The 12,647-nt window shown below is 50.1% G+C and overlaps 1 protein-coding gene across 1 annotated transcript in view; it reads left to right on the top strand.

Annotated features, from left to right (window-relative positions):
- Positions 1-308: 308 nt before the first annotated feature.
- Positions 309-12,647, top strand: part of Nfatc2 (nuclear factor of activated T cells 2) — a 120,866-nt gene continuing 108,527 nt past the window's right edge. The window contains exon 1 of the mRNA XM_026787141.1: positions 309-439. Coding sequence (XP_026642942.1) covers positions 370-439 — 70 coding nt within the window. The 5' untranslated portion in view covers positions 309-369. The remainder of the gene's footprint in view (positions 440-12,647) is intronic.

Genomic DNA, 12,647 nt, shown 5'->3' on the forward strand with positions numbered 1-12,647 from the left:
GTTTTCAGGAAAGCCCTTAGTTTTGGAGATGGACGGGATCCAGGGGTTTCCATGGCGCTGAGTAAACAGGAGGAAACAGTGAGGGAATCCCGTTATTTTACTGCATTGAAAGCCTATAAACACGGAGCGCGGGGAAGGAAGTCGCGTTGCCGCTGGAGTAAGCGACCGCGGAGCGCCAGGAGCCCAGGGAGCCTGAGCCGGAGCCTGGAGCACGGCAACGGGAGCACGGAGAGTCGGAGCAGGAGCACAGGAGCGGGAGCACGGGGAACCAGAACCCCGGAGCGGAGCCTGGGTGCTGCAGCCTCTGTGTCTCTCCGCCGGATCAAAGCACCGGGTCCCCAGCCAGCTGAGCCCGGCGCCCGCCTCCAGATGCAGCGCCCCGCATTGCGCAGACCGGGCCCCCGCCAGCCCCTCCGCACTATGGGGTCTGCGAACCGAGGTAACTGCGCCAAACGGCCCTCTGCATCCTTGCCTGCATTCCTGCCCGCATCCCTGCCAGCATCCTCGCATCGCATCCCCGCTCCGCTGTCCCCCACCCCTGGAATCCCCCACTGTCCCCGCTCGCAGGTAGATGCATAGACGCAGCTGATCGGGGGCGCACGCGCGCGTCCTGGCTGCGGATGGTAACTCTAGGAAGCGTCCCCAGGCGGGATTCCCTGTGTGTGTGTCGGGACACCGGGAGGTGGGTCTCGCTGCTAACAGCTGGCTTCTTGTCTTGCTGCTCGGCTTTGACAGCAGAGGCCATCATCCTTGTCACCATTATTATTTGACTTAAAAAATAATAATTATAAAACAGGCGTGACGTTTTGCTATTCACTAACACAGAAAGACTTCACTTTCCAGTAGTCGCATCAACTGATGCTTTGGGCCATTCAAGACATTTAAGCCATTTCCTCCCCTTCTGGGGATGTGTCTGAGGGCTCTTCCAGCTCCCCCACCCCAATTTAAAGTACGACGTATCATCAGCGTGCTCTGCCAAAAGGATCATAGAAGCCCCACTGCCCCCGTTTCTGCTCCGTCTTCTTCCTTTTAGATGTAACCTTGAAGCCATTCAATTTGGTTCTTATGGGAGGGAGTTAGCGCTTGAGAATATGATATGAAAGCTAGCCCATCTGGTTGGGATTGTGAGGGGTTTGGGCTGCAGAGTCAGAAATACAGTCTTTAAAGTGGAAGCTGTCTGTGAGGTCAGCCTGTGTGCAGCCACAGGGGCACCGCCAAATGGGAAGGGCTGAAGGGTTAAGCGGAATACGTCCGCGTAGGAGGAGTTAGCCTCGTGTCATAAAACCCGAGCTGAATGTAGGTTTTGTGCTCTGCGTGGTGGACCGAAGTCCTGGGGGGCGCGGTGGGGCGGAGGCAATGGCAATTTGGCAAGCGAGCTCGAGGGGGCTCTTGCTGAAAACCAGATCCAAGCCCACCCCGTTAGGTAAAAGGTGCTTTAGCCACCTCCAACCTCAGCTTATTTTTAGTGGAGCGGGACGTTTGAAAGCCAGATCCTGCCAGCGCTTGGGACTTTTTCCCTGGTACTAGTTTATCCTGTTCTCTGCTAGTGGTCGAGTGACAGCAGTGCAATGACATAGTGACAACAGGGGGAAAAGGTGCTAATATTATGTCAGATGTCAGAGGGATGCTCGGAGGCAGGCCACACAGACGTGAAGGTTGTGGGATGTGTTTTGTGGCAGAACAAACCAAAACTCAAACACAGACGCTCTGACAGTGGGGGTGGGGAGACAGACAGATGCCAGATTTAGCTACATGAGGGAGGGAGAGAGAGGGAAACAGCGAGAATTCAGAGGAGAAATCTGGCTTCTGTTTTTGCCTTACTGTGGCTGCTGGGTCCCTCTGCTCTGGGCTGAGAACGTTGCTTCTCTGTTAAGGTCTGGAAGGACACATGCCTTGTCCTGCTTCCAGTCTGTGTCCAAGTGTCCGGGAACAGCAGGCATGTGCACACCAGTGTGCTTGTATGTGCAGGACACAGGGCACCAGATTGCTCCTGGCAAACATGCCACAGCAGTCAGGCACACAGACGACAGCTCCAGGCATCACAGACAGCTGGCTTGAGCTAGGCGAATCACTGTGCCCCGCAGAGGGGTCCCCAGAGAAAAGAACTAGGATGTCATTAAACTCATCTGCAGCTGAATGAGACTTCCAGATTCCCAGGGAGCGTGCGGAAGGGCAATCCCCAAGCAAAGGATAGGTACTTGCTGTGCGGCCTTGGCCCGAAGCCCCAGGGGAGCTTACAGATGTGAAAGAGATGTGTTCAGTGTTATCAGAAAGGCGACAGGAAGTGTTTTAGGAATAAACAAACTTGAGAATATGATGTGAAAGTTAGCCCATCAGGTTGGGATTGTGAGGGGTTTGGGCTGCAGAGTCAGAAATGCAGTCTTTAAAGTGGAAGCTGTCCCTTCCCTCCCAGGCCCAGGTTCCCTGACTTCTTCACGGCCTGGGATATCAGCTTAGCTACATCAAGGCTGTGGGGTACCAGGGAAGGAACTTAACCTTTCTGTGTCTTGATTGAGAATCTAAGAAGGCTTCTCTTACAGGGTGGTTGTGGGAGCCAACAAACCCCTAACACAATGTCTTTCTCATCATGGGTATTCTGTAAACACTAAACGTTAGCTGCAATTCCTATAATAGTAAAGATAGAAACTAATACATGATGTTGCATAGAAACTGACCATCAGCAAAAATTCTTGGAATATGTGTTTTTTAGATCATGCCCTGCCTGTTTCTTTTGGAACAGGGTCTCATGTAGCCCAGGCTAGCTTCAAACTCATTATGTGACTGAAGATATCCTTGAACTTCTGATCCTTCTGCCTTTACCTCTGGGGGACTGAGGTTACAGATATGAGCTACCATGCCTGGGATATGAAACTGAGCTCAGAGCTTCACGAATACTGGGCCATGTCTTCATTGACTGAACCACATCCCTAGTCCCTTAAACCTCTTAAGGTATTTTTTAAATGTCCTGGAGCTTTGCAGTGACACAGATTGGGTTAAGAGGGTGACTTCAGAAGCCTCAATTTCCTCATTTACAAAAGATGAATAATGACAGTATAGTCTTCATAGGGTTGTCACGCGCGTCACACGAAACCATGCATACTAAAGACTTAGCTCTGTTTAACATGCGGTGAGCGCACACCCAGCATTGGTGTCTGATGGCTGAGGACAGCAAGACCAGCTTTGCCAAAAGTCACATACATAAGGAAAAACATAGAGCCTGGCTCTGGATGAGCCGCTGCTGTTCTTGTTGACTTTGTGTTGACTCAGGCTTGTCTGGGGCTGGCTGCTTTAGAAGTACGTCTTCTTCTTCTTCTTCTTCTTCTTCTTCTTCTTCTTCTTCTTCTTCTTCTTCTTCTTCTTCTTCTTCTTCTTCTTCTTCTTCTCACAGACACTGTATTTGAAGGGTAATGTAGTGTCTTCTCCACGGAGGGGAGCAGCAGCTGGCCAAGGGTTACCCAGGAAGAAAGTGGCAGAGTCATTCTGAACCACAGGCTCAGCTGTCTCGGATACTTACTGACGTCACCCAGTCTTCTGAACTGACATACACATAACTTTAGACTTTGGCGCTAGGCTCTTTCTCCAACCCCTAGACGTTCTCTGACACATCTTGGAAGGGAAGGAGAAAATGAAGAAGGCACACTCATCCCCGGAGACAGGAAACTGAGGCAGGCAGAAAGGCACCTAGCCTAGCCTTGCCTCATTTTAGGACAAGAAAAGGACATTTCCACTGCCATTAGAGGGGGGTGGCCAGCAAAGAGGCTCAGAACAGAGCGCTGCCAAGCCCCTCCCTGGCTTGAACCCACAGCTCCCCAGGAAGTCCAACCTTCAGGGCGTCTTGTAAGTCCACATCTCCCTACTGCGTCAAGTGGCAGAAGGAAGCGCTCCAGTGCGGACATTTCTGAAGCTGTTTTCCTATCGTGGCTGTAAGTCCTTGGAGGGAAGGGGTCAGGTCTCCTATTTTGTGAGTCTCCCGGGAGTCCCAGAGCAATATGATACCCCAGAGGTCAACAGCAGCCCGAGTGCTGGTGCCAGAGTCCAATCCACCTCTGCTACCTGACAGCTGTGACCGTGTGCAAGGAACCTCCCTTTCCCCTGCCTCAGTTTCCCTATAATGAGAGAGTAATAGTAAGTTTTGAGCTGAGTAGTGTTTAGAACAGCTGCCCTGAGCCGGAGAGATGGCTCAGTGTGTCAAGAGCTGTAGTCAGATTTTTCTTTGGGTCACCAGCTCACAAATAATGACACAGAGACTTTTTATTAATTATGAAAGCTCAGACTTAGCTTAGGCTTGTCCCACTAGCTCTTATAACAAATTAACCTGCTTTTATTAAATCTATGGTTTACCACGTGGCCTTTTACCTCTCTTTTTCATTCTGCATGTCTGATTCCCTCCATGTCTGGTTGACATCTCCTCTGTGCCTCGATTATCTCCTTCTGCCTCTTCTCTCTGCTTGGAAGTCCCACCTATGCCTCCCGCCAAGCCACTGGGCACCCAGCTTTTTATTACACCAATCACAGCAAATATATCTTCACACAGCGTACAAACATCCCACAACAAAGAGCTTGCTATGCAAGCATAAAGATCCAAGCTTGGGTTCCTAGCACTCACTCACTTAAAAAAAAAAGCTGGGCATAGAAGCACGTGCACACACGCCTGGAGCCTCAGTGTTGGGGAGGGCGGAGCCAGGTGGCTTCTGGCCAGCCAGTCTAGCCAAAACTCTAAGCTCCAGGTTCAGTGAGAGACCCTCAAAAGATGAGGTGGGAAGTGACTGAAGAGGACACCTCACAGCTCTCACATGTACACACACATGCTAGTACACCAACACACACACACATTCCCTTACATGCACACACAATCTTACTCTTACACATTCATTTACCTTCATTCACACACTCACATATACTCACACTCATACACACACTCACATACAATCTCATACTCACACTTTAACATACACACAGACACATTCATACTCAAACATATTTATACATACACACTCATACACAACTCTCTCTCACACACACAATCTCACACTCACACACACTTTAACATACACACAGACACATTCATACTCAAACGTATTTACACACACACACACACCACACACCCTCACACACAATCACACATTCATAGATCCTAAGCAGCTGACCTGTCCGGTTCCTGTTACAAATGCAGGACACGGAGTCAGCGGGGGAGAGTCTGCCCTTGTGAGGAGTGTACTTTGGCAGATGCATGCCAGCCTACTCATGTATGTACGCATGTTTGCATGCACTTGTACATGTGAATGCACGCATGTGCGGGTGCATGTGTGCATGTGTGCTATAGTCAGGCCAGCTCCTGTGGCTAGTGTCACTGCCATCACAGACAGTGCTGCTGAGATGGAAAGACACTCCTGCACTGTGGTGAGGGTCAGTAGTTGGGAGTTGGGAGCTGGCAGAGGCGTGTCCTCTGAGGACTCAGGACAGACCTTGCTTACCCTCTGGCATCTCATATCTCAGAAGTCCTGGTTTCTGTGGCTACACATTGCCTCTGTCTTCTGGTGGTCTCTGTGGATTGCTCTCCCTCCCAAGGACCCCAGCCTCGGGACTAGACTCCTTGGCTTTTGCGTGGTCTCATCTTCACCCGTTCATATCTTCTCAATGAGTCCTGGTGCCTAGGCATCCGGAGTGAAGACTTGAGTATGTGTTCTTAGAGAGAGCAGAACAAGTCAACACCAGCAGTAGGAGCTTAATTCAGCCAGGACGCCTCCTCTTCCCCAGGGAGATAGGCTCTGCCTGCACACTGTTCCCAGTGGAAGGAACAGCATTCCCTGACTCCTGTGTGCTGTGGTAGTCTGTGGCCAGGCTGACACCCAGCCAATGGGCAGAGAGGAACACCGTGGAAGCTGACATCAGTGAGATGCACCAGGACAGGTCACGAAGGACCCAGCGAGGGGATCGAAGTTCACAATCGGGGTCACATGGGGAAATCCAGTGGCAGGGTGTATAGCCTTCTTAGTCTCAAAGGCTAGCAGTGACTGAAGAGAGAGAGACCTGACGTCAGGTTGGACCCATTCCTGGGGAAGCCGGTGAGGGGCTCCAGCCAGTGATAGACACAGTGTAGAGTGGAAAGAACAGGCAGGAGTGATGTCTCCCTGCTCTGTGGTTCTCAGACTGTGCTCCCCAGGATACTGTGGGACCCCATTGGAATACTTTCTGTTTAGGCACCCAAGGTGACAAACATCACCACCTGTGTGGGTCCCAGTTTCTTGAAGTGGGAAGTGGCATGGTGGAAATCCCTGCACCAAGGGTGGTCTTCTTGTGCTATAATGGAAACCCAGGCTGAAGCCCTCAGACGAGGCTAACTGGTGGCTCATGCTTGCTGCCATTTTTGTTGTTATTCTAGTGTATGTATGTCACGCACGTGTGTCACTGTTTTCTGGCCTTGGACTCTCAGCCCAGTGCTCGTATTCTTGGGGTGCACCATTCTGCCCAGCTTATTTGTTTTATTTCAATTAGTTGACTTTTCAAGGCAAGATCTTGCATGTACCCCTGGCTGGTCAGGTTCTTGTGGGAGTGTAGGCATGGGTCACCATGACTGCCTTATTTTATTGTTTGAATTTAAACTATTACCTTCTCCCCACCAAAGGAGCTGCCAGGGTCCTTCCTGAAGGATTAGGGGTATTTTTGTATTAAACTCCAGGAGTCTTTGTATCTGCTCTGAATAGCCTATGTCAACCCTTTGCCTGAGTATGCAATGTTTGCACCAGTGCTGGACAAGTTAGGAAGCAGAGCATCTGGGGTGCAGAAGGCCAGGGTGTTTGTATTTCCAGGTCACACAGAAACTGCAGAGGATCTTAAAGGCACAGTCACGCGATGTCATCACCTGCCAAGTGGGCAACAGCAAAGGTGAAGTCCGTTGGTTGCACAGAAGGAGGAGAGAGATGGGGTGGTGGCACTGGGGGACACACACAACTTGGTAGGGTGCTTGCCTAGCTTGCAAGAGGCCATGGATCAATCCCTGGCACTGTGTAAAACTGGGCACACACCTCCAATTCCACTGCTTTGGAGGTGGGGAAAGGAAGACCAGGAGTTGATGGCTATCCTTGACTGCATAGCAAGTTCAAAGGTAGCCTGGACTACATGACACCCTGCTTCAAAAAAAGGAAATACGATGAAAATTAAAAGTACTGGGGGAATGGTGTGTGTGCGTGTGCGCGTGTGCACTCTGTGCCTTGTTTTTGGAGGGGAACAGTGGCACTCCAAGGTGCTGTCTCTGGTTCTACATCTGTTCCCATTACCACCTAACTTCAAAGTTTGTTAGATATGGTGGCATACACCTGTAATCCCCACACTGATGAGCAGGAGGATAGCCTGAGCTACAAAACAAGATCCTGCCTCACAAATCCAATGACTGGGGATATGGCTCAGTGGTACGGTGCTTGCCTTGTGTGTTGGGGGCCTGGAGCCCCAGCACCAAGGAAAGGAAAAGCCCTCTTGTTCCCGGTTACCAGGAGATCATTCCTGAGAACAGCTTTGTATGAGTGTGGAGTAAGTCACCCCAGGGGTCAGTGACAGGGTGACAAGAAACCCAGCTCACCAAACTGTAAGCCACATTTAATACAATATTTTAAAAAAAACAAAAATAAAGCCAAAATCTTGCGATGAGCTATATAAGTTACAGCAGCTTCAAGTAGAGGCGTGTCTGCCTTTCCATTTCTCCCAGAGTCCAGTTCGTCTCCATGTGGACTGGCCACCTTAACTTCCAGGAGTTTGTTTGTCATGGAAGTTTTTGGTTTTGTATATAATTTGGTTTCAATAAACAAGGCATAAAAATATAGTTTAAGGATAATGAAATGGCTCTTCAGGTTAATAATGTTTGCTACCAAGCCTGAGAACTTCAGTTCAAATCCCAGAACGATAGATGGAAGGATCTGACTTCCCAAAATTGTCTCCTGACCTCCACATGTGCACAATGCCATATATGCACACACTAAGTAATTGCAAGATAATAGAGTTCATGTATTAGGGATTTGCCACCTCTTGAATTTTGTTCTTGTGAGGCTGGTGGTCTAGCAATGTATCTTGAGATGAAACTCACTATGTAGCCCAGGCTGGCATCAAACTTATAGTGATTCTCCTGCCTCGACCTCTGAAGTACTGGGATTATGGGTGTGCATCAGCCTGCCTGGTGATTTTGATCCTCTTCCCCTGCCCCTCAGCCAGACCCTGACAGCAAACCGTCTCTGTGAGTGGTCACACTATTAGCATCTGGAGCAGCCATGAAGCCCAGAGTGTGCTGAAGTTGCAGAGGGTTTGCTTTGGAGATCCAGTAGAGTGTTTTGTGGTTCCAGTTGGATCTACAGTGCTCAGCATCTGCCCTTTGCAGTCAGGAGTCACAGAGGCTGGCATCAGGATGTGGGGCTTGTGGCCAGAATTTATGGCTTATTCATTAAATGCTGCAGCCAGGATCAGGGCCCCACACAGGAGAAAAGCCTGAGTGTTCCGCTTCACCATTGGTGAGAATTCAGTGATGGAACAGCTGAACACTAAGCCATGTTCAGGGGTCTCCCAAGTGGGTCCTCCCAAGTGTCGGGTGCTGGTGGCCATACATGCCACACCCCAGGAAGCTGATGCTGGCTGTCACTCTCATTGGCAGTGAGGGAAACTGAGGCACAGAAAAGCTCAGCATCCCGTACTCAGGCAAGAGATCAGATGGGACCCAGGGACTTTGAGTTGGCCTGTGCTTATTTATCCCCTCAAAACTGGCTCCGGTGAGGCATTTGTATTTGTACCCACGGGAACCATTGGCCTTTTGGAAGGTCAGCTTGGAAGTGTGTGTGCATGTGTGTGTGTGTGTCCAGCTATAGCCTGTATGTTTCCCTGGCTCCTTCTCTGTAGAGTGTCTTATTTTTTTTGTTTGTTTGTTTTTCGAGACAGGGTTTCTCTGTGGCTTTGGAGCCTGTCCTGGAACTAGCTCTGTAGACCAGGCTGGTCTCGAACTCAAAGAGATCCGCCTGTCTCTGCCTCCCGAGTGCTGGGATTAAAGGCGTGCGCCACCACCGCCCGGCTTTGTAGAGTATCTTATTAATTTGAATTTTTATTACTATTTTTCTTTGTTACTTGTCTCAGGGACTCCCTGATGAACTTAACAGGACATTTCCCTATACACAGAACAGATTCTCCCCTCTTTTAAAGACACTGTGTGTATGCAGTGTATCCCTGAAACCACTGCATCAGATGAAATATTGATGTAGAAACAGTGACAGGTCATATATCCATGCTTGGGGCTTGGGTGCAGACGTGCGATGTGACATAGCCGCCAATCTACCAGTCCAGTGCCATCATGTCAGCCAAGCAGGGAGTGATTCTTCCTGTATCTGTCCCTGATCTGTCCCCCAGGGGGAAGCACTGGGCCCATCATCCCATCACCAGCCTCCCATGTCCTGGGTATCTCTGAAGACCTAAGGACAGGTGAAGACCCAGGAAGCTGGTTAAGTTTGACTCCAGTGGCTCCGGAGATGGTTAAATCCATAGAGGGCTTCCCCTGCAAGCATGAAGATTTGAGATCAGCCCCAAAACCCATATTAGAAAAAAATATTCTAGGCATAGTGCCATGTGCTTGCCAACTCAGCACTGGAGAGGTGGAGGTCGGTGGGTCCCTGGCACTTACTGTTCCACCAGCCCAGACTTACTTGGGGAATTCCAGGACAGAGAGAGACCCTGCCTCAAAGCAAAATGAGAAGACAGAGCACATGAGAGGAAGCCTTGAGGCTGTCATCTATCTATCTATCTATCCATCCATGAGAAGACAGAGCACATGAGAGGAAGCCTTGAGGCTGTCCATTGGCATCACATGCACTCAAGTGAATATACTCATATGCATATACCTTAATTTCATATAAACACTGAAAAATGAATGTAATTGTTTCCCTATACAATTTGAGGACCTACGTCTTAAAAAGGATTAACTGTCTAAAGTTCAAACTTAACTGGGTGTCTTGTGTTTCTATTTGCTAAAATTGGCTATCCTAGGAAGTCAAATGCAGACAATGGACACCCCTTGCCCTGCTCTCCAAGCATCCACATTTAGGTTTAAGAATAGGTAACAAATGGATTAAACAAATATGCACATAAAGAGTGCCACAGGGTCGGGGGCAAGTGACAGGAAACATGAGAAGGGACCGAGAGTGCCCAGGGTGTCATTCCTTTGAGGGGTAGGCAGGGAGAGTCTCTCTGGGGCGGTGATGTCTGAGCTAAGATGTTGCTGAAGAAGGGTGGTATCAGAGGGACGGCGGGTTCAAAGGCCCTGTGTGGGGTCATGCTGGGCATTTTTCAGAGCAAGTGGCTGATCCATAGGCAGAAAGAGCAGGGGAGAGAGGGGGGAGAGAGAAAAGGAGGGAGGGAGAGAGAGAGACAGAGAGATTGGGCACAATACTAAAGACAGCTAGGGGAGCTGACCTAGAACTTGGCCTTTCTGTTTTACTCTAAACTCGGGAGGAAGCTACTGGAGGGTTGCTACATGTATATGCATGTACATATTTGAAATATTCTTAATAACACGGGTATGTCTGTGTGCCTGGGCACATGTTTATGAGCACCTGCCAGAAGAGGGCATCAGATCCCTTGGAGCTGGAGTTACAGACAATTGTGAGCTGCCTGATGTGGTGCTGGGAACTAAATTCAGGTCCTCTGCAAGAGCAGTATATACTCGTAAGTGCTGAGCCCCAGGTATGTGTCTGTTTAAGATTAATTTTTATGTGTATGAATGTTTTGTCTGAATGTATGTGTGTGCACCTTGTGCATGCAGTGCTTATAGAGGCCACAAGGGGGCATTAGATCCCCTGGAACTGAAGTCATTGGTGGTTGTGAGTCACCATGTAGGTGCTGAGAAACAAACTCAGGTCCTCTGCAAGAGAGACAGTGCTTCTACTCATGGAGACAGCTCTCCAGGCCGTGTGTGTGTGTGTGTGTGTGTGTGTGTGTGTGTATGACTTATTTATCTTTATGTGCATTGGGATTTTGCCTGCATGTATGTCCGTGAAGGTGTCAGGCCCCTGGAACTGGAGATATGGACAGTTGTGAGCTGCCCAGTGGGTGCTGGGAATTGAACCCAGGTCCTCTGGCAGAGCAGCCAGTGCTCTTAACTGCTGACTCATCGCTCCAGGCCCCCAGCTGTATATTTTTAATGAGCCCTTCTTGTAGCTCTGTGTTCAGGCACAAGTGGAAACAGCAGATCCAGAGAGGAAGCAGCTGTGGTCATGCGGGAGGGAGGTGGTGGGGCCTTGGATGGTGAGCAGGGAGAGCAATGGTAGAGTTGGTGAGAGATGGTCAGGTTTGGGACGTGTTTGGAAAAGAGCTACCCTCAGATTCTGAGTCTGGATGTGGAAAGAGAAGGAAGCAGAACTGCTCTGATTTTTGGTGGGCGAATGGGAGGACAACACATGGCCTGGGGATGAGGAAAAAAATGGCAGAGCTTCAAGGATTGGCTATGGATACATCATTCACTTTGAGATCTCTGCAGACACCAGAGTGGGCTCTCTGAGCCTGCGTATCCCAGAGAGACCCAGAGGCAGAGCTGGGCATGGTAGGTTGTTCTGTGACTGTCACGTGACCCTGCAGTGTCCTCCAATGCTTCATACTCTCCTGCCTCAGGGCTTTCAACATACGACTCCTTGGCTAACTTCTGTTCAACCCAATGGTCCCAGTTTTAGGGAGCTGGAGGCTTCCCTGCATTCCCTGTGGACACCAGAGTTCCCTAATGTGATCACAGCTTTACCTTCTTTCCTTCCGCAGCGTTATCCATGTTTGTAATCGGGCTCAGTAGTCACCGAATTGAGCTCAACCCCTGGCCGGTTAGCACCAATGTCCGCGGCACATTTCAAACCCAGAATTCCCCCTGGGCTTCTGTTGTGGAGGCTGGGGATGTGGAAAGGCCTTTACAGGATTATCAGCAGCAGAGCAAGAGAAGGGCCATGGAGCCTTGCTCCTACTCCACCCGGGGCCTCCAGGGCAGAGAGGCCATGTTTGCTGCTCCCATCCATTTCTTCAGCCCAAGGCCCCAGCCTTCAAGTTAGCCTTGAGAAAAGAAAACCCCCTTGCTCCACAGCTCCCACAAGAGCATCGCCTGGGTCAGGGCCTGGTCTGAGACCTCCCTGAGTTCAGGTCCAGGATGGCCTGAGGAGATGCCTGCTTTTCTGAAGGACAACTAAGTCAGTGTTCTGGGTGGAAAGCGGGGAATGGCTCTTTCCAAGGCTGGCATGTGGGAAGTACTCCTTCAGTGGACAAGCCATCTTCCCTTCCTTAGTGTAGCTTGCTCTTGGGGACAGCAAGACCAGATTGGAGGGAAGTAGGTTCTTGTCCTAGCAGTTGGGTGGCCAGGTTTAGCCTTAGAGAGGAGGATAGTTAGAGAAACTTATACATACAAAGAGTCATGCCCTGCCTCCCTCCCTCCCTCCCTCCCTCCTTCCCTCCCTCCCTTCCTCCCTCCCTCTCACCTCCACCGGTCCACCCATTTACCTGCCCATATATTATTCCTCCACTGGAGAGGTGGAGGTCGGTGGGTCCCTGGCACTCACTGTTCCACCAGCCCAGACTTACTTGGGGAATTCCAGGACAGAGAGAGACCCTGCCTCAAAGCAAAATGAGAAGACAGAGCACATGAGAGGAAG

This window comes from Microtus ochrogaster, linkage group LG8, assembly GCF_000317375.1.
Source record: "Microtus ochrogaster isolate Prairie Vole_2 linkage group LG8, MicOch1.0, whole genome shotgun sequence".
Classification (NCBI taxonomy): Eukaryota; Metazoa; Chordata; class Mammalia; order Rodentia; family Cricetidae; genus Microtus; species Microtus ochrogaster.